Source organism: Pseudophryne corroboree, chromosome 8, assembly GCF_028390025.1.
Source record: "Pseudophryne corroboree isolate aPseCor3 chromosome 8, aPseCor3.hap2, whole genome shotgun sequence".
Classification (NCBI taxonomy): domain Eukaryota; kingdom Metazoa; phylum Chordata; class Amphibia; order Anura; family Myobatrachidae; genus Pseudophryne; species Pseudophryne corroboree.
Window position 1 is genome coordinate 481,939,562 of NC_086451.1, and position 22,231 is coordinate 481,961,792.

General features: G+C 51.8%; 1 protein-coding gene across 1 annotated transcript in view; it reads left to right on the forward strand.

Moving 5' to 3' along the window:
- The window catches only part of RPS6KA6 (ribosomal protein S6 kinase A6), a 108,943-nt gene that overhangs the window by 21,604 nt on the left and 65,108 nt on the right, over positions 1 to 22,231 (forward strand). Inside the window, exons 2-3 of the mRNA XM_063938401.1 lie at positions 12,527 to 12,586; positions 20,940 to 21,056. Coding sequence (XP_063794471.1) covers positions 12,527 to 12,586; positions 20,940 to 21,056 — 177 coding nt within the window. The remainder of the gene's footprint in view (positions 1 to 12,526; positions 12,587 to 20,939; positions 21,057 to 22,231) is intronic.

Below are 22,231 nucleotides of genomic sequence, written 5' to 3' on the forward strand. Positions count from 1 at the left end.
GCTCTCCTCCTGCCATCGCAGTACTGTGGTGACCGAGAGGTGTTATACAGAGGTAGTAGCTCTCCTCCTGCCATCGCAGCACTGTGGTGACCGGGAGGTGTTATACAGAGGTAGCAGCTCTCCTCCTGCCATCGTAGCACTGTGGTGACCGGGAGGTGTTATATGGAGGTAGCAGCTCTCCTCCTGCCATCGCAGTACTGTGGTGACCGGGAGGTGTTATATGGAGGTAGCAGCTCTCCTCCTGCCATCGCAGCTCTGTGGTGACCGGGAGGTGTTATACAGAGGTAGCAGCTCTCCTCCTGCATCGCAGCACTGTGGTGACCGGGAGGTGTTATATGGAGGTAACAGCTCTCTTCCTGCCATCGCAGCACTGTGGTGACCGGGAGGTGTTATATGGAGGTAACAGCTCTCCTCCTGCCATCGCAGCACTGTGGTGACCGGGAGGTGTTATACAGAGGTAGCAGCTCTCCTGCCATCGCAGCACTGTGGTGACCGGGAGGTGTTATACAGAGGTAGCAGCTCTCCTCCTGCCATCGCAGCACTTTGGTGACCGGGAGGTGTTATATGGAGGTAACAGCTCTCCTCCTGCCATCGCAGTACTGTGGTGACCGGGAGGTGTTATACAGAGGTACCAGCTCTCCTCCTGCCATCGCAGCACTGTGGTGACCGGGAGGTGTTATACGGAGGTAGCAGCTCTCCTGCCATTGCAGCACTGTGGTGACCGGGAGGTGTTATATGGAGGTAGCAGCTCTCCTCCTGCCATCGCAGCACTGTGGTGACTGGGAGGTGTTATACGGAGGTAGCAGCTCTCCTCCTGCATCGCAGCACTGTGGTGACCGGGAGGTGTTATACAGAGGTAGCAGCTCTCCTGCCATTGCAGCACTGTGGTGACCGGGAGGTGTTATACGGAGGTAGCAGCTCTCCTCCTGCCATCGCAGCACTGTGGTGACTGGGAGGTGTTATACGGAGGTAGCAGCTCTCCTGCCATTGCAGTACTGTGGTGACCGGGAGGTGTTATACAGAGGTAGCATCTCTCCTGCGATCGCAGCACTGTGGTGACCGGGAGGTGTTATACAGAGGTAGCAGCTCTCCTCCTGCCATCGCAGCACTGTGGTGACCGGGAGGTGTTATACAGAGGTAGCAGCTCTCCTCCTGCCATCGCAGCACTGTGGTGACCGGGAGGTGTTATATGGAGGTAGCAGCTCTCCTCCTGCCATCGCAGCACTGTGGTGACCGGGAGGTGTTATATAGAGGTAGCAGCTCTCCTCCTGCCATCGCAGCACTGTGGTGACCGGGAGGTGTTATACAGAGGTAGCAGCTCTCCTCCTGCCATCGCAGCACAGTGGTGACTGGGAGGTGTTATACAGAGGTAGCAGCTCTCCTCCTGCCATCGCAGCACTGTGGTGACCGGGAGGTGTTATACAGAGGTAGCAGCTCTCCTCCTGCCATCGCAGCACTGTGGTGATCGGGAGGTGTTATACAGAGGTAGCAGCTCTCCTCCTGCCATCGCAGTACTGTGGTGACCGGGAGGTGTTATATGGAGGTAGCAGCTCTCCTCCTGCCATCGCAGTACTGTGGTGACCGGGAGGTGTTATACAGAGGTAGCAGCTCTCCTCCTGCCATCGCAGCACTGTGGTGACCGGGAGGTGTTATACAGAGGTAGCAGCTCTCCTCCTGCCATCGCAGTACTGTGGTGACCGGGAGGTGTTATACAGAGGTAGCAGCTCTCCTCCTGCCATCGCAGCACTGTGGTGACCGGGAGGTGTTATATGGAGGTAGCAGCTCTCCTGCCATCGCAGCACTGTGGTGACCGGGAGGTGTTATACAGAGGTAGCAGCTCTCCTCCTGCCATCGCAGCACTGTGGTGACCGGGAGGTGTTATATGGAGGTAGCAGCTCTCCTCCTGCCATCGCAGCACTGTGGTGACCGGGAGGTGTTATATAGAGGTAGCAGCTCTCCTCCTGCCATCGCAGCACTGTGGTGACCGGGAGGTGTTATACAGAGGTAGCAGCTCTCCTCCTGCATCGTAGCACTGTGGTGACCGGGAGGTGTTATACAGAGGTAGCAGCTCTCCTGCCATCACAGCACTGTGGTGACCGGGAGGTGTTATACAGAGGTAGCAGCTCTCCTCCTGCCATCGCAGCACTGTGGTGACCGGGAGGTGTTATACAGAGGTACCAGCTCTCCTCCTGCCATCGCAGCACTGTGGTGACCGGGAGGTGTTATATGGAGGTAACAGCTCTCTTCCTGCCATCGCAGCACTGTGGTGACCGAGAGGTGTTATACAGAGGTAGCAGCTCTCCTGCCATCGCAGCACTGTGGTGACCGGGAGGTGTTATACGGAGGTAGCAGCTCTCCTCCTGCCATCGCAGCACTGTGGTGACCGGGAGGTGTTATACGGAGGTAGCAGCTCTCCTCCTGCATTGTCGCTCTGTCTGCGTTACCTCCGGGTAGAGGTTTGTGTGATCCCGCGTGGCATTCCCGTCCTCTGCTTCTCTAGCTGCCGCCTCAACCACACATCGACACAGTGCAGCTTCCTTAGGTTGATTGTATTTCAGAAATACTGTAGCGTTTCCCCGCAGCTTCGCTAGCGTGCTTGTCTGTTATTGCTCAGCAGAATTCATTTTACAATGACAGTAGTGCCATCTAATATTGTGATATATGAATTATATTGTACACACTGATCTCAACATTTCTTCGAAAACAATATTTGCAGTTCTTCCTTCCAAGTATTAACACAAAAATATGCTTGGGGCTACTAACTCGTGAGCAAGCCACGTAAAGCAGGGCACACCGTTAGTGTCGTCGACGGCTGACACGCCTCCATTTGTGGTGCTGATGGGAGCCGCACCATCCTCAATAGTGACGCCGGTGGGGCTGCGCGCATGCTGCCTGCGTACCCCCGTGCTCTGCCCACATCACTACATACCTCCGTTCCTTTCTAGGTCACAATGTTATACAATAGTAAAAAACGCCATCCACGTCACACGGACAGACAATAATTCCAATTTTCCACCCCCCCATCCCCATAGCTCATAAACAGTCCCTAGAAGTTTATCTCTCAAAACAATTGCGATGTCTAGAGCCGCCTTGTATACGGAGTAACCGCGTTTTATTACTGCACTCTGTTTCACCTCAGAAAGAATCCTTCTGTCCTGGCCGCCATTGTTTGAGCCTGATGTCAGCTCTGTACCCGGGTTATATTTAGCCTGGTGTTACTGTAGTATGTGGTGCTGAAACGTTAGCCGCTGGCACGAGGAAAACCTTCCATCTGCTGGTCGCTGTGCGGACATTAATATCTGATTAGCACCTCATGTAAGGGACGAAAGGAAGCGAAGATTGCAGCGTTCTAGTTCAACGTATCAAGGTTGGCTGTGTCCCCTCGCTGCAGGGGTAAGTCGTTCTCATGTACACTTATAGATCTGTGGGGGTGGTGTACCCCAGATCCCGGAGTCAGGGTGCCGACACACGTAGTGGCGACTGCCGCAGTTTATTGAGGGCAGTGGCTGCACATCTCTCCTGGCTCCGCTAAGTTTCACGCTTGTAGGTAGGTTTGACTTATTATTTAGAGATGGAGAATCTGTTCCTTACAGTGTTTCCAGTATTAATAAACGACTGATATACGGTGGAGTCACGTTATTATGACCACCCGCTAATAGTCAGCGTAACCGCCGTGTGCAGCACGGACAGCAGCCAGACGGGCTGGGAGTGACTCAGTAAGGTGCTGGTAGGTCGGCACAGGATCATTGTGATGGTGAGCTGCTCCACTGTAGCATGTCGGTCGGCCCCCGCGCTCCTTCGTAGCCGACGTTCACCTCTCACATCAATGGCACGTGGTGCTCCGCAGTTTCCACGTCGGTTATTGGCAATCGTGCCATTTGTCCAGTCACGATACACCTTCACGCAGCAGCACGTGGACAGATCACACAATGCGCTGCGTCAGAAATACCGCCACCCTTGGCCCGAAAGCCGATAATCCTCCCTTTCTGCAACTCGGATAAATCGCCCCTTTTACCCCTGACAGCAACGAGTGATATGTGTGCAGACGGCCTATCACACATCTTATATACCCACCAAGTCAGCGCACGGCACGTGACGTACTTCATGGGCTACGTACTGCCGACGTCACATGTAGGAGGTGGTCATAATAATGTGACTCAACCGTGTGTTTTCCGTTACATGTTGCAGCGTCAGTAATTAAAATCAGCCGCGTGATATTTCTCCCCTTGCGTCCGCAGTCCGTGTCACCTTTGGTCACTCCCCGTCCGCAAGTCCCACTAGGCCTAATGATATTGTCTGCGATACCACAGAATATGTGACTTCATGACACGCAATTTTACAGCTTTACCGGTGAGGCCTGAAACGTCATTTTGACCGTGGTTAGACTCCATTTGGTGGACTGCATGAGCATTTGGATATATGCAGATACGTTAGATACAACGCCACCTCAGAAGGACACGGACGAGGCCTTCCGCTAATCGCCTTACGTGTACTCCTGACAACCGAGGACTGCCAACAAGAAACGTCTTCTATAGATTCCGGCACCACTTTGTCTGGGGATAGTACACAGAGAGCCATGATGCCCCGTCGCCATCTTCTCGCCCCTGTATGTAAGGCGCGTTATAGTGTCGCGGCGTGACAGCAGGTACACAGCTGCTGATTAAGCGCTCTCTGTGTCCTCCTCGCTGTCACCTGTACTATTTTTACCTGAACTTCCCTTTCAACTTGTGCAGACTTATTTTCTGCCTTAGTCACCTCACCTGGGAAAATTACATACATTAGGCTTTGGGCGTGTGTGTATCCAAATGACTTCAAAACAGGAGCAGCAGAAACTGGAACTCCTTTCCAGACGGAGAGAAGCTCGGATGAGGTTTGGGCAGCCCCGTCAGGTGCGTTACCGGGGGCCAGTGGGCGCTGTGCGTTCGGTGTTACCTCTGCTTGGCTGGGAGGCGTTTGATGTTGCCTGTAGGGGCTGGTGCTTGTGGCGGAGTCCGATTGGTCTGACACCTGTCTGCTTTGTGTTTCCTCATCCTAGTCATAGTTGTATTTGTGGTTGGTTGTGTGTAAATGTGTTGCTGTAACGCTATTGCGGTCGTACACAGGATTGTTCGCACTTGATCTAAAACTTTCTTAGTTATTTCCAGTACGTGGGACACAGGGACGTAATAAAACTTATTCAAAGTCACAGGGAGCTTGTACCTACTGCTACAAGTGTGTTCTCCGGCAGTATCTGTGCCATTAGAGGACAGCTTAACCCTAGAACTGACGTTACAGGTATGGCCTGTGATGAGAAAATGCATTGCGTTATCCTAACCCTGCAATGCTATCCTGTTACAATGTATCACACTGCTGAAGCTCCTCCCACATATCCTGATGGTATGTGACATCACTGATCCCACCCCTATGGGTGACTCATCCAATGAGTAGTGAGCATTCCTGCAGAGCAAGTCTGTAAGCCTGTCAGTCAGTCTTTGCCCGCTAGCAGGGAGACGCTGCCCTGACTAAACATGGCAGCTCAGAGAGCAGGATGGAGCCGTTTAGCCCTTCAGTTATTTTATAGATATTTATGGTAAATGTATACACTGAGGCCAGGCTGTAATAATGCGGCATCCGCGATCACCTTCTCGCAGCGGGGAATGCCAAACAGTGCCTGTACTCCCCTTGTAACTGACGCGCTACAGGATTTTTAAGTGGAACTAAATTTAATCCATTTATGTCGTTGACTTTGGGCCTAATTCAGATCTGACCGCAGCAGCAAATTTGTTAGCAGTTGGGCAAAAACATGTGCACTGCAGGTGGGGCAGATGTAACATGTGCAGAGAGAGTTAGATTCGGGTGGGTTATATTGTTTCTGTGCAGGGTAATACTGGCTGCTTTATTTTTAGATTTCAATTTGAACACGCCCCACCCAAATCTAACTCTCTCTGCACATGTTACATCCCCCCCCCCCCCCCCCCCCCTCCCACCTGCAGTGCACATGGTTTTGCCCATTGGCTAACAGATTTGCTGCTGCGATCAGGTCTGAATTAGGCCCTTTGTTTGGGTGGACAAATGTGCAGCGGCGCAGTCTGTAGATGGCAACTCATTCCTATGTCATCCGCTGTAATGTACGATAAGTGTATGGCGCATTTTCCTGTGAGCTGTGTGTATACAGCAGTTTCATCTTTGTAGTGTGAGAAGTTTTACGCACTAGGGTGACGTCTGGTCTGACACAGCAGTAACAGGGCGTATGAGACCCTGGCCAGGGATTATATTTGGGTTTGTTTCCAACATTTAGCCCCTTCCAAAAAAATCACCAAAAACCTGTTCTTGAAATGGGTTCTGCAGCCTCGCCTCATCCGCTGGGCAGTGGTGCCGTCCTTGTGCGCTGACCTGACCTGTATATCTGCATCTGACTTTGAGGCTTTTATTTTTCCAGTAGCTTTTTCGTGCATGGAATTTCAAAGTCACTGTTGTCGGTAGATGTGTCGGTAGCCGCGCAACTCTATGCTTGCGGCGATGATAGAAGACATTTCAGTGTCTTTAGATTCTGGTGCATTTAGAGACACTTTGGGTGAGATTCAAATGACATATCATGCCCAATTTCCTTCCTAAAATGATCTCCGTTATCGCGCATATTGCGCCCATAGTTATCAGGTTTACTGTGTAAAGGGTTGGGTGCCTTGATACTGCGGGGGTAGCGAGCTGAAATAATGATACAATGTCCCTGAGGGCAGAAACAGAACGAGTGTGGAAACGGGTGAAAAGAATTGAATCCCGCCCTTTGTATCGCGTCAGCAGTGCTCGTTTTGGCAAGGCAAAGTGTGGCCCTAAATGGGCTACGGCACCCAAAACAGCAACGCCCAGATTTATCAAGCATTGGAGAGTGGTAAACTGCACGGGGATGAAGTACCAACCAATCAGCTCCTAACTGCCATGTTACAGGCTGTGTTTAAAAAATGACAGGAGCTGATTGGTTGGTACCGTGCAATTTATCACTCTCCAATGCTTGATAAATCTGGGCATAATTCACTTATAAAGTGAGGGATCCAGAAATACGGCAGGGTGCAGTGAGCAACTCTGGAATAATGTTCTGATCCGACCGCCCTGCTGTGATAGAAAGAAAGTCCTTAGGTTACCCAGTCCCATTATTTATGGGTCACTTCACTTCCGTTCATTTCATTAAATACAGCGTCTCTGTTTTCTCCTAAGATGTTGCTTGGTTTAGCCCCATTTTTGGTTGAGGGGAACATTTAGCCTTTATTACAGGTACGCATGACGTATGTTCCCTTTCCCCAGAGAGCGCCCCTCCAGACTGGCCCTTTCCATCATCATTATCTGTGTGATTCTGCATCGCAAGATGACTTCTCGTTTGTTATTATATTACTCCGCAAAATGATCCTTACCGCCCTGCCGGCTCTGTCACCCGTCAACTTCTCACCGCCTCCTCACTCCGATAACCCAGCGCTGGGTGTTGCTGGGTAAATTGAGGCCCATATTCAGGCGCCTGACACCATCCGTGATTTACGCGACTTCATCAGCGGCCTTATTTAATTATTGTTACGTTATGCAGCCCATATACTTGTGATGGACCGCTGGTTACCCTGCCCCGCAACCCCCCGGGACATTTTCCTATTACGTGATGTATGAGAAAGGAGCCACGTATGAAGTCCCTAGGAACTAGCATATGTGATGTAAACCACGGATTATACAGAAATGGGACCTATTTCCCTGTTATTATCTTATTTGTGTTTTTAATAAAAAGAAATAATGAAATAGGAAAAACAAAACATAGATGTGAGCGAAACAGTAATATTTGAATGTAAACGTCTTGTTGAGCGCCGAGTAAAACAAGGATACCCCAGAGTTGAATTCTTAAAGTTCTGCAAGTATTCCACCTGGCCACTAGGGGCACTGTTCCAGTGATTCCGCTCACCTTGGCTGGAGAGTAACTTAGCTGCACCCATTAATGTGAATAGAGAACTATTACTCCCATTGCAGGATAATGGCGCTAACATGTACAGAATAAACATAAGAAAATGCATTATGTATTACTATGTATTTTATCTAAGCAGTAAATAATAGGGCACGTTCCGGGAGTGTATATACTTGTGTTATAGAGCCGTTACTGTATGTGCAGGAAGAGAGGCTCACAGAGTGTGTGTATATATGTGTGTGTATATATATATATATATATATATATCTCCAAATAATGATACTATGTTCCTGACAGCCGCCTTTCCATTCTGCAGCGTAACCTGTATCACATGCAGAGCCTTCCATTACTGATGTTGCTTTATCATATATCTTGTAAATGTGTCATTGCCTGCAGAAATAGTCCCTGTTTTTCTCCTGATACTCTCTGTATCCTCTGCAGTGTGACATCATCTCTATAGCAGTTTCCAGCTTTCATCTATTTCCAGCAAAGCCTGTAATACAGTTTGGTCCATTAGGTGCTAAGTAACCCTCATAGGTGCAATTCTCTTACATGGGACCTTCGCCTGCAAAATGCAACATTTGATATATACCATTTACTGTATTAGAAGTTATTATCTGCCTTTTGACTATTGTATGGTTTCTGGTATAGGACTGCAGACATGTATGGTTCCTGGTTCTGGTATAAGACTGCAGACGTGTATGGGTCCAGGTTCTCTTGTAGGACTGCAGACGTGTATGGTTCCTGGTTCTGGTATAAGACTGCAGACGTGTATGGTTCCTGGTTCTGGTATAAGACTGCAGACGTGTATGGTTCCAGGTTCTGGTGTAGGACTGCAGACATGTATAGTTTCAGGTTCTGGTATAAGACTGCAGACGTGTATGGTTCCAGGTTCTGGTATAGGACTGCAGACGTGTATGGTTCCAGGTTCTCGTATAAGACTGCAGATGTGTGTGGTTCCAGGTTCTCTTGTAGGACTGCAGACGTGTATGGTTCCAGGTTCTGGTATAAGACTGCAGACGTGTATGGTTCCTGGTTCTGGTATAAGACTGCAGACGTGTATGGTTCCAGGTTCTGGTGTAGGACTGCAGACATGTATGGTTTCAGGTTCTGGTATAAGACTGCAGACGTGTATGGTTCCAGGTTCTGGTATAGGACTGCAGACGTGTATGGTTCCAGGTTCTCGTATAAGACTGCAGATGTGTGTGGTTCCAGGTTCTCTTGTAGGACTGCAGACGTGTATGGTTCCAGGTTCTGGTATAAGACTGCAGACGTGTATGGTTCCAGGTTCTGGTATAGGACTGCAGACATGTATGGTTCCAGGTTCTAGTATAAGACTGCAGACGTGTATGGTTCCAGGTTCTGGTGTAAGACTGCAGAAGTGTATGGTTCCAGGTTCTCTTGTAGGACTGCAGACGTGTATGGTGACTGGTTCTGGTATAGGACTGCAGATGTGTATATGGGGTTCCTGGTTCCGGTATAGGACTGCAGATGTGTATGGTTCCAGGTTCTAGTATAGGACTGCAGACGTGTATGGTCCAGGTTCTGGTATAGGACTGCAGATGTGTATGGTTCCAGGTTCTGGTATAGGACTGCAGATGTGTATGGTTCCAGGTTCTGGTATAAGACTGCAGACGTGTATGGTTCCAGGTTCTCTTGTACGACTGCAGATGTGTATGGTTCCAGGTTCTGGTGTAGGACTGCAGACATGTATGGTTCCAGGTTCTGGTGTAGGACTGCATACGTGTATGGTTCCAGGTTCTGGTGTAGGACTGCATACGTGTATGGTTCCTGGTTCTGGTATAAGACTGCAGACGTGTATGGTTCCAGGTTCTGGTGTAGGACTGCAGACATGTATGGTTCCAGGTTCTGGTATAAGACTGCAGACGTGTATGGTTCCAGGTTCTGGTATAGGACTGCAGACGTGTATGGTTCCAGGTTCTGGTATAAGACTGCAGATGTGTGTGGTTCGAGGTTCTCTTGTAGGACTGCAGACGTGTATGGTTCCAGGTTCTGGTATAAGACTGCAGAAGTGTATGGTTCCAGGTTCTGGTATAGGACTGCAGACATGTATGGTTCCAGGTTCTAGTATAAGACTGCAGACGTGTATGGTTCCAGGTTCTGGTGTAGGACTGCAGAAGTGTATGGTTCCAGGTTCTCTTGTAGGACTGCAGACGTGTATGGTGACTGGTTCTGGTATAGGACTGCAGATGTGTATATGGGGTTCCTGGTTCCGGTATAGGACTGCAGATGTGTATGGTTCCAGGTTCTAGTATAGGACTGCAGACGTGTATGGTCCAGGTTCTGGTATAGGACTGCAGATGTGTATGGTTCCAGGTTCTGGTATAAGACTGCAGACGTGTGTGGTTCCAGGTTCTCTTGTAGGACTGCAGATGTGTATGGTTCCAGGTTCTGGTATAAGACTGCAGACGTGTATGGTTCCAGGTTCTCTTGTACGACTGCAGATGTGTATGGTTCCAGGTTCTGGTGTAGGACTGCAGACATGTATGGTTCCAGGTTCTGGTGTAGGACTGCATACGTGTATGGTTCCAGGTTCTGGTGTAGGACTGCATACGTGTATGGTTCCAGGTTCTGGTATAGGACTGCAGACATGTATGGTCCAGGTTCTGGTATAGGACTGCAGAAGTGTATGGTTCCAGGTTCTGGTATAGGACTGCAGACGTGTATGGTCCAGGTTCTGGTATATGACTGCAGACATGTATGGTTCCTGGTTCCGGTATAGGATTGCAGACGTGTATGGTTCCAGGTTCTAGTATAGAACTGCAGACATGTATGGTTCCAGGTTCTGATATAGGACTGCAGACATGTATGGTTCCATGTTCTGATATAGGACTGCAGATGTGTATGGTCCAGGTTCTGGTATAGGACTGCAGACATGTATGGTTCCATGTTCTGGTATAGGACTGCAGACATGTATGGTTCCATGTTCTGGTGTAGGACTGCAGACGTGTGTGGTTCCAGGTTTTGGTGTAGGACTGCAGACGTATATGGTTCCAGGTTCTGGTATAGGACTGCAGACGTGTGTGGTTCCAGGTTTTGGTGTAGGACTGCAGACGTATATGGTTCCAGGTTCTGGTGTAGGACTGTAGACGTGTGTGGTTCCAGGTTCTGGTGTAGGACTGCAGACATGTGTGGTTCCAGGTTCTGGTGTAGGACTGCAGACGTTTGGGTGGGTTATTTTGTTTCTGTGCAGGGTAAATACTGGCTGCTTTATTTTTACACTGCAATTTATATTTCAGTTTGAATACACCCCACCCACATCTAACTCTCTCTGCACATGTTACATCTGCCCCACCTGCAGTGCACATGGGGGGTCATTCCGAGTTGTTCGCTCGTTATTTTTTTGTCGCAACGGAGCGATTAGTCGCTAATGCGCATGCGCAATGTCCGCAGTGCGACTGCGCCAAGTAAATTTGCTATGTAGTTAGGAATTTTACTCATGGCATTACGAGGTTTTTTCTTCGTTCTGGTGATCGGAGTGTGATTGACAGGAAGTGGGTGTTTCTGGGCGGAAACTGGCCGTTTTATGGGTGTGTGCGAAAAAACGCTACCGTTTCTGGGAAAAACGCGGGAGTGGCTGAAGAAACGGAGGAGTGTCTGGCCGAACGCTGGGAGTGTTTGTGACGTCAAACCAGGAACGAAACTGACTGAACTGATCGCAGTTGCCGAGTAAGTGTGGAGCTACTCAGAAACTGCTAAGAAGTGTCTATTTGCAATTTTGCTAATCTTTTGTTCGCAATTTTGATAAGCTAAGATTCACTCCCAGTAGGCGGCGGCTTAGCGTGTGCAAAGCTGCTAAAAGCAGCTTGCGAGCGAACAACTCGGAATGAGGGCCATGGTTTTGCCCAACTGCTAACAAATTTGCTGCTGCGATCAACTCAGAATTAGGCCCATGGATCCAGGTTCTGGTATAGGACTATCTGCCGTGTCCTGTGTGATTCCTGTCTCCCGTGTCCTGTGTGATTCCTGTCTCCCGTGTCCTGTGTGATTCCTGTCTCCCGTGTCCTGTGTGATTCCTGTCTCCCGTGTCCTGTGTGATTCCTGTCTCCCGTGTCCTGTGTGATTCCTGTCTCCCGTGTCCTGTGTGATTCCTGTCTCCCGTGTCCTGTGTGATTCCTGTCTCCCGTGTCCTGTGTGATTCCTGTCTCCCGTGTCCTGTGTGATTCCTGTCTTCCGTGTCCTGTGCGATTCCTCTCTCCCGTGTCTGGTGCGATTCCTCTCTCCCGTGTCTGGTGCGATTCCTCTCTCCCGTGTCTGGTGCGATTCCTCTCTCCCGTGTCTGGTGTGATTCCTGTCTCCCATGTCTGGTGTGATTCCATCTCTGTGCTGACCTATCTGCCGTGTCCTGTGCGATTCCTCTCTCCCGTGTCCGGCGCGATTCCTCTCTCCCGTGTCCGGCGCGATTCCTCTCTCCCGTGTCCGGCGCGATTCCTCTCTCCCGTGTCCGGCGCAATTCTGCCTCTGTCCGGTGTGTACGCGCAGCCTATCGCTGTTGTGTGTGTTTCCTTTACGTCACTATTGTGCTTCCAGTGTTTGAAAACGTCACTTATTCCCGCTTGTATAACATTCTCTTGTGTATTGTGCTTTTAGGTGAATGGTCTGACGATGGTGGATGAGCCTATGGATGAAGGGGACTCCTTATTGCCTTTTGTGAGTACAGCTCTTTCCCTGGACGGATGACCGTCGTGGTCACAGATCAGGGATTTATTTTGGCGGTAATAGCGGCTGTGTAGGGTTACGGTGATGGGCCTTGTGTGTATCATCTGAATGGGACTGAGCTAAGAGTATATAACTAGAACTTTATTTGCTGATATTAGAAATGTTTTCAGTGAAATGAAAGATGTAGTAAAAGGAGTGCGGTATAAGGTGACACTAGGTTATCAGGCCTAAGCACAGTATAAATTCTGCAGTATAGTGTAAATCGTCAGCTGTGCGACTAGAGTAAATGTACAGCATAGAGCTGCCAAATTCCCATTGCATTCCTTCACCCAGCCGGGTTGCCCTCTGCGGACCGGAGGTTGGAGCACTTGGATATGGTTGCAGGAGGGCTGTGTGTAGTGTGACTGTTACCACAATCTGCCAACAACTTATTCCAGAGTGACTTTCCAGTGCTTCCAATATTGCCACAAATACATCAACAAAGCCTGCTGTTCCGGCAATGACAGGTAGCAGAATGGAGTGTACGGGAGGGGTTCCCAGAGCTGCAGATATATATCAGAGGGCCATCTGTAATGCTTTATAATATGGAGAAATATAACTGTTCATGTTATTAAGATCCTGCTTGGACCCATGATAATCTCCTGTAATCCCGCGCAGCCGGGCACATTTTACCCGTATACTCACTGATTTATCACTGATAGGAGTGTCTGTTATGTGCAAAATGCTGGCTACACACTATGCAATTACTGCTTAGCTGAGAAGGATCGGACAGATAATTGGAGGGGAGTACGTCTGCGTGAGAGTGGTCTGGTCTGCGTGAGAGTGGTCTGCGTGAGAGTGGTCTGCGTGAGAGTGGTCTGCGTGAGAGTGGTCTGCGTGAGAGTGGTCTGCGTGAGAGTGGTCTGCCTGAGAGTGGTCTGCCTGAGAGTGGTCTGCCTGAGAGTGGTCTGCCTGAGAGTGGTCTGCCTGAGAGTGGTCTGCCTGAGAGTGGTCTGCCTGAGAGTATGTCTGTCTGTGGTGCGTGTGTGTCTACCCGGGAGTGCATCTGTATGTGTGTCAGGGGTGCATGTGTGTCTGCGTCTGTATGGGGTGTGTGTGTGTGTGTGTGTGTGTGTCTGTATGAGGTGCGTGTGCTTCTGTATGGGGTGTGTGTGTCTGTATGGGGTGCGTGTGTGTCTGTATGGGGTGTGTGTGTGTCTGCGTCTGTATGGGGTGTGTGTCTGCGTCTGTATAGGGTGTGTGTGTCTGTATGGGGTGTGTGTGTGTCTGCGTCTGTATGGGGTGTGTGTGTGTCTGTATGGGGTGCGTGTGTGTCTGCGTCTGTATGGTGTGTGTGTGTGTGTGTGTGTCTGTATGTATGGGGTGTGTGTGTGTGTCTGTATGGGGTGTGTGTGTGTCTGTATGGGGTGTGTGTGTGTCTGTATGGGGTGTGTGTGTGCATCTGTATGGGGTGCGTTTGTGTCTGCGTCTGTATGGGGTGCGTGTGTCTGCGTCTGTATGGGGTGCGTGTGCGTCTGTATGGGGTGTGTGTGTCTGCGTCTGTATGGGGTGTGTGTGTTTGTATGGGGTGCGTGTGTGTCTGCGTCTGTATGGGGTGCGTGTGTGCGTCTGTATGGGGTGCGTGTGTGTGTCTGTATGGGGTGCGTGTGTGTCTGGGGTGTGTCTGCGTCTGCGTCTGTATGGGGTGTGTGTGTCTGCGTCTGTATAGGGTGTGTGTGTCTGTGTGTCTGTATGGGGTGCGTGTGCGTCTGTATGGGGTGTGTGTGTGTCTGCGTCTGTATGGGGTGTGTGTCTGTATGGGGTGCGTGTGTGTCTGCGTCTGTATGGGGCGTGTGTGTGTCTGCGTCTGTTTGGGGTGTGTTTGCGTCTGTATGGGGTGTGTGTCTGCGTCTGTATGGGGTGTGTGTGTGTCTGTATATGGTGCGTGTGTGTCTGTATGGGGTGTGTGTGTGTCTGCATCTGTATGTGGTGTGTGTGTCTGCGTCTGTATGGGGTGCGCGTGCGTCTGTATGGGGTGTGCGTGCGTCTGTATGGGGTGCGTGTGTGTCTGCGTCTGTATGGTGCGTGTGTCTCTATGGGGTGCGTATGTGTCTCTATGGGGTGCGTGTGCGTCTGTATGGGGTGTGTGTATGTGTGTGTCTGCGTATGTATGGGGTGTGTGTGTGTGTGTGTCTGTATGGGGTGCGTGTGTGTCCGTCTGTATGGGGTGCGTGTGTCTGCGTCTGTATGGGGTGCGTGTGCGTCTGTATGGGGTGTGTGTGTGTCTGTATGGGGTGCGTGTGTGTCTGCGTCTGTACGGTGTGTGTGTGTCTGCGTCTGTATGGGGTGCGTGTGTGTCTGCGTCTGTGTGGGGTGCGTATGCGTCTGTATGGGGTGTGTGTGTGTCTGCGTCTGTATGGGGTGTGTGTGTATGGGGTGTGTCTATGGTGTGTGTGTGTGTGTCTGTATGTATGGGGTGTGTGTGTGTCTGTATGGGGTGCGTGTGCGTCTGTATGGGGTGCGTGTGTCTCTGCATCTGTATGGGGTGTGTGTGTGTCTGCGTCTGTATGGGGTGTACGTCTGTATGGTGTGTGTGTCTGCGTCTGTATGGGGTGCGTGTGCGTCTGCGTCTGTATGGGGTGCGTGTGTGTCTGCGTCTGTATGGTGCGTGTGTGTCTGTATGGGGTGCGTGTGCATCTGTATGGGGTGTGTGTGTCTGCGTCTGTATGGGGTGCGTGTGTGTGTGTCTGTATGGGGTGTGTTTGTGTCTGTATGGGGTGCGTGTGTCTGCGTCTGTATGGGGTGTGTGTCTGTATGGGGTGTGTGTGTGTCTGTATGGGGTGCGTGTGTGTCTGCGTCTGTATGGGGTGCGTGTGTGTATGTCTGTATGGGGTGTGTGTGTGTCTGTATGGGGTGTGTGTGTGTGTCTGCGTCTGTATGGGGTGCGTGTGTGTGTGTCTGTATGGGGTGCGTGTGTGTCTCCATGGGGTGTGTCTGCGTCTGTATGGGGTGTGTGTGTCTGCGTCTGTATGGGGTGCGTGTGTGTCTGCGTCTGTATGGGGTGTGTGTGTGTGTCTGTATGGGGTGCGTGTGTGTCTGCGTCTGTATGGGGTGCGTGTGTCTGTATGGGGTGCGTGTGTGTCTGTATGGGGTGCGTGTGTGTCTGTATGGGGTGTGTGTGTGTCTGCGTCTCCATGGGGTGTGTGTGTGTCTGTATGGGGTGCGTGTGCGTCTGTATGGGGTGTGTGTGTCTGCGTCTGTATGGGGTGCGTGTGTGTATGTCTGTATGGGGTGTGTGTGTGTCTGTATGGGGTGCGTGTGTCTGCGTCTGTATGGGGTGGGTGTGTGTGTGTCTGGGGTGTGTGTGTCTGCGTCTGTATGGGGTGCGTGTGTGTGCGTCTGTATGAGGTGTGTGTGCGTCTGTATGGGGTGCATGTGCATCTGTATAGGGTGCGTGTGTGTCTGTATGGGGTGCGTGTGCGTCTGTATGGGATGCGTGTGTGTCTGCGTCTCCATGGGGTGTGTGTGTGTCTGTATGGGGTGCGTGTCTGTCTGCGTCTGTATGGGGTGCGTGTGTGTCTGTATGGGGTGCGTGTGTGTCTGTATGGGGTGTGTGTGTGTCTGCGTCTGTATGGTGCGTGTGTGTCTCTATGGGGTGCGTGTGCGTCTGTATGGGGTGTGTGTCTGCGTCTGTATGGGGTGTGTGTGTGTCTGTATGGGGTGCGTGTGTGTGTGTTTGGGGTGTGTGTGTGTCTGTATGGGGTGCGTGTGTGTCTGCGTCTGTATGGGGTGCGTGTGTGTCTGTATGGGGTGCGTGTGTGTCTGTATGGGGTGTGTGTGTGTCTGTATGGGGTGCGTGTGTCTGTATGGGGTGTGTGTGTCTGCGTCTGTATGGTGTGCGTGTGTGTCTGTATGGGGTGCGTGTGCGTCTGTATGGGGTGTGTGTCTGCGTCTGTATGGGGTGCGTGTGTGTCTGCGTCTGTATGGGGTGCGTGTGTGTCTGTATGGGGTGTGTGTGTCTGTATGGGGTGCATGTGTGTCTGTATGGGGTGTGTGTGTCTGCGTCTGTATGGGGTGCGTGTGTGTGTGTATGGGGTGTGTGTGTGTCTGTATGGGGTGCGTGTTTCTGCGTCTGTATGGGGTGCGTGTGTGTGTGTCTGTATGGGGTGTGTTTGTGTGTGTCTGTATGGGGTGCATGTGCATCTGTATGGGGTGCGTGTGTGTCTGTATGGGGTGCGTGTGTGTCTGTATGGGATGCGTATGTGTCTGCGTCTCCATGGGGTGTGTGTGTGTCTGTATGGGGTGCGTGTGCGTGTGCGTCTGTATGGGGTGCGTGTGCGTCTGTATGAGGTGCGTGTGCGTCTGTATGGGGTGCGTGTGTGTCTGCGTCTGTATGGTGCGTGTGTGTCTCTATGGGGTGTGTGTGTGTGTCTCTATGGGGTGCGTGTGCGTCTGTATGGGGTGCGTGTGTGTGTGTCTGTATGGTGTGCGTGTGTGTCTCCATGGGGTATGTGTGTGTCTGTATGGGGTGCGTGTGCGTCTGTATGGGGTGTGTGTGTCTGCGTCTGTATGGGGTGCGTGTGTGTCTGCGTCTGTATGGGGTGCGTGTGTGTTTGGGATGTGTGTGTCTGTATGGGGTGCGTGTGTGTCTGCGTCTGTATGGGGTGCGTGTGTGTGTGTCTGTATGGGGTGTGTGTGTGTCTGTATGGGGTGCGTGTGTCTGTATGGGGTGTGTGTGTGTCTGCGTCTCCATGGGGTGTGTGTGTGTCTGTATGGGGTGCGTGTGCATCTGTATGGGGTGCGTGTGTGTCTGCGTCTGTATGGTGCGTGTGTGTCTCTATGGGGTGCGTGTGCGTCTGTATGGGGGGGGTGTCTGCGTCTGTATGGGGTGCGTGTGTGTGTGTCTGTATGGGGTGCGTGTGTGTCTGTTTGGGGTGCGTGTGTGTCTGTATGGGTTGCGTGTGTGTCTCCATGGAGTGTGTGTGTGTCTGTATGGGGTGCGTGTGCGTCTGTATGGGGTGTGTGTGTCTGCGTCTGTATGGGGTGCGTGTGTGTCTGCATCTGTATGGGGTGCGTGTGTGTCTGTATGGGGTGCGTGTGTGTCTGCATCTGTATGGGGTGCGTGTGTGTATGGGGTGTGTGTGTGTGTGTCTGTATGGGGTGCGTGTGTGTCTGTATGGGGTGTGTGTGTGTGTCTGCGTCTCCATGGGGTGTGTGTGTGTGTCTGTATGGGGTGCGTGTGCGTCTGTATGGGGTGTGTGTGTCTGCGTCCGTATGGGGTGCGTGTGTGTGTGTCTGTATGGGGTGCGTGTGTCTGCGTCTGTATGGGGTGCGTGTGTCTGCGTCTGTATGGGGTGCGTGTGTGTGTGTCTGTATGGGGTGTGTGTGTGTCTGTATGGGGTGTGTGTGTGTGTCTGCGTCTGTATGGGGTGGGTGCGTGTGTGTGTCTGTATGGGGTGTGTGTGTGTGTCTGTATGGGGTGTGTGTGTGTCTGTATGGGGTGCGTGTGTCTCCATGGGGTGTGTGTGTGTCTGTATGGGGGTGTGTGTGTGTCTGTATGGGGGTGTGTGCGTCTGTATGGGGTGTGTGTGTCTGCGTCTGTATGGGGTGCGTGTGTGTTTGTATGGGGTGTGTGTGTCTGTATGGGGTGCGTTTTTGTCTGCGTCTGTATGGGGTGCGTGTGTGTGTGTCTGCATGGGGTGTGTGTGTGTCTGTATGGGGTGCGTGTGTGTCTGTATGGGGTGCGTGTGTGTCTGCGTCTGTATGGGGTGCGTGTGTCTGTATGGGGTGCGTGTGTGTCTGTATGGGGTGTGTGTGTGTCTGCGTCTCCACGGGGTGTGTGTGTGTCTGCGTCTCCACGGGGTGTGTGTGTGTCTGTATGTATGGGGTGCGTGTGTGTCTGTATGGGGTGTGTGTGTGTCTGCGTCTCCATGGGGTGTGTGTGTGTCTGTATGAGGTGCGTGTGCGTCTGTATGGGGTGTGTGTGTCTGCGTCTGTATGGGGTGCGTGTGTGTCTGTCTGTATGGGGTGTGTGTGTGTCTGTATGGGGTGCGTGTGTGTCTGTATGGGGTGTGTGTGTGTCTACGTCTCCATGGGGTGTGTGTGTGTCTGTATGGGGTGCGTGTGTGTCTGCGTCTGTATGGTGCGTGTGTGTCTCTATGGGGTGTGTGTGTGTCTCTATGGGGTGCGTGTGCGTCTGTATGGGGTGCGTGTGTGTCTGCGTCTGTATGGGGTGCGTGTGTGTGTGTGTCTGTATGGGGTGCGTGTGTGTCTGTATGGGTTGCGTGTGTGTCTCCATGGAGTGTGTGTGTGTCTGTATGGGGTGCGTGTGCGTCTGTATGGGGTGTGTGTGTCTGCGTCTGTATGGGGTGCGTGTGTGTCTGCATCTGTATGGGGTGCGTGTGTTTGTATGGGGGGTGTGTGTGTCTGTATGGGGTGCGTGTGTGTCTGCGTCTGTATGGGGTGCGTGTGTGTGTCTGTATGGGGTGTGTGTGTGTCTGTATGGGGTGCGTGTGTGTCTGTATGGGGTGTGTGTCTGCGTCTCCATGGGGTGTGTGTGTGTGTCTGTATGGGGTGTGTGTGTCTGCGTCCGTATGGGGTGCGTGTGTGTGTGTCTGTATGGGGTGTGTGTGTGTGTCTGTATGGGGTGTGTGTGTGTCTGTATGGGGTGTGTGTGTGTCTGCGTCTGTATGGGGTGCGTGTGTGTGTGTCTGTATGGAGTGTGGGTGTGTGTCTGTATGGGGTGCGTGTGTGTCTGTATGGGGTGTGTGTGTGTGTCTGTATGGGGTGCGTGTGTCTCCATGGGGTGTGTGTGTGTCTCCATGGGGTGTGTGTGTGTCTGTATGGGGTGTGTGTGTGTCTGTATGGGGGTGTGTGCGTCTGTATGGGGTGTGTGTGTCTGCGTCTGTATGGGGTGCGTGTGTGTTTGTATGGGGTGTGTGTGTCTGTATGGGGTGCGTGTGTGTCTGCGTCTGTATGGGGTGCGTGTGTGTGTGTGTCTGTATGGGGTGCGTGTGTGTCTGTATGGGGTGAGTGTGTGTCTGCGTCTGTATGGGGTGCGTGTGTGTGTGTCTGCATGGGGTGTGTGTGTGTCTGCATGGGGTGTGTGTGTGTCTGCATGGGGTGTGTGTGTGTCTGTATGGGGTGTGTGGGTGTCTGTATGGGGTGCGTGTGTGTCTGCGTCTGTATGGGGTGCGTGTGTCTGTATGGGGTGCATGTGTGTCTGTATGGGGTGCGTGTGTGTCTGTATGGGGTGTGTGTGTCTGCGTCTCCATGGGGTGTGTGTGTGTCTGTATGTATGGGGTGCGTGTGTGTCTGTATGGGGTGTGTGTGTGTCTGCGTCTCCATGGGGGGTGTGTGTGTCTGTATGGGGTGCGTGTGCGTCTGTATGGGGTGTGTGTGTCTGCGTCTGTATGGGGTGCGTGTGTGTGTGTCTGTATGGGGTGTGTGTGTGTCTGTATGGGGTGCGTGTGTCTGCGTCTGTATGGGGTGCGTGTGTGTGTCTGTATGGGGTGTGTGTGCGTCTGTATGGGGTGTGTGTGTCTGTATGGGGTGCGTGTGTCTGCGTCTGTATGGGGTGCGTGTGTGTGTGTCTATGGGGTGTGTGTGTGTGTCTGTATGGGGTGTGTGTGTGTCTGTATGGGGTGCGTGTGTGTCTGCGTCTCCATGAGGTGTGTGTGTCTGTATGTATGGGGTGTGTGTGTGTCTGTATGGGGTGGGTGTGTGTGTGTCTGTATGGGGTGTGTGTGTGTCTGTATGGGGTGCGTGTGTGTCTGCGTCTCCATGGGGTGTGTGTGTCTGTATGTATGGGGTGTCTGTGTGTCTGTATGGGGTGCGTGTGTGTCTGCGTCTGTATGGGGTGTGTGCGTCTGTATGGGGTGTGTGTGTCTGTATGGGGTGCGTGTGTCTGCGTCTGTATGGGGTGCGTGTGTGTGTGTCTGTATGGGGTGTGTGTGCGTCTGTATTGGTTGTGTGTGTGTGTGTGTCTGTATGGGGTGCGTGTGTGTCTGCGTCTCCATGGGGTGTGTGTGTCTGTATGTATGGGGTGTCTGTGTGTCTGTATGGGGTGCGTGTGTGTCTGCGTCTGTATGGGGTGCGTGTGCGTCTGTATGGGGTGTGTGTCTGTGTGTCTGTATGGGGTGTGTGTGTGTCTGCGTCTGTATGGGGTGCGTGTGTGTCTGTATGGGGTGCGTGTGTGTCTGTGTGTCTGCATGGGGTGTGTGTGTGTCTGCGTCTGTATGGGGTGCGTGTGTGTCTGCGTCTGTATGGGGTGTGTGCGTGTGTGTCTACACGCCTGTTTGTGCGAGTAGTAATCCGCTTCCTGAGTATTATTGTCACTGATCAGTTCACACTTACACGTCACCAGGATGAAGGAAACGTGAAAGAGATTCCGATCACCCACCACGTGAAAGAGGGGTGTGAGAAGGCCGACCCCGCGCAGTTTGAGCTCCTGAAAGTTCTCGGCCAGGGATCGTTTGGAAAAGTAAGATGCTTATATCACGTGTGCCCACCTCACCTCCGCTCACCCCATTCTGTCTTCATGTTCCCTGGCTCCCATTCTCGGCATGGTCTCATCCCTTTTACTCCCCTTTTACACCGCAAATGTATCTCGGGATCTTGCCGGGTGGAGGTGCAGTATAAATGCGCCACTTTTGAATATCACGGGTGGAGTAACCCTGCACGTCACCCCAGTATAAAAGCAGTGTTAAGCACGGGTTGGACCCGGGTCAAATGGAACTCTAAAGTGTCCAACCCGGGTTATTCACCCTGCATTCATGTAAACGTGCTGATTGGCTGTTCTTTGTGTGCCTTGATGATGTCACCAGCCCGAGCCCTGCTACACAGGAGAGAACAGAGAGGATTAGAGCTAGTAAGAATGAGGGGTGAGGCAGAGATGGCGAGGTAGCTTACTGTGTACCTCCCAACTTATTACAAGTACAAAGAGGGACCTTGGAGTGTGCCCGAAAAGAGGGCGTGGCCTATATGAATGGGGCATGGTCTCGTGGCAGAGCCGCGATTGCGAGTCGGGACAGTTGGGAGGTAAGTTACTGGAACAGTTAAAGATGCAATTGTATATAAAAAACATCTCTCTGTCCGCCATGATTCCTGCAATGCTGTCCGCTGTCCCCACCATGTCCTTTTGTCCCCTTCTGACACCTCATCTTTCTGAGACAAAAAGAGTCCATTTAAAATGACATCCATGGTGTAATTGCTGACCCGGGGTTGAGGTAAAAGGAGCCAACCCTGCAATAACCTGGGATGAAAGTGTAGTGTGAAAGGGTCTGACCTCACAAGCCCAGGACGGGGAGCTCACTGCCCATTTCATATATTGTGTACGAAGCGCAGCAATGACGCCCACTGCGTACTGTGCGCTGTGCTGGTCTGGCTGTGGGGCTGGACATGACACAGTGACCTCTGTTCTGTGTCGGAAGGGTTTTCCTTATACTGCCCAGTGTGTGCATTAGCAGCGACTGATATATGTGCACTTGTCCCCAGAAGCAGAGGGTCTGCGCCTGTCCTGATTTCCCGTCACCCATACTTAGCTGCAGGTGGGGCAGAAGTAACATGTGCAGAGAGACTTACATTTGGGTGGGGTGTGTCCAAACTGCAATCTAAATTGCAGTGAAACAATAAAGCTGTCTAAAATTTGTGGGCTAC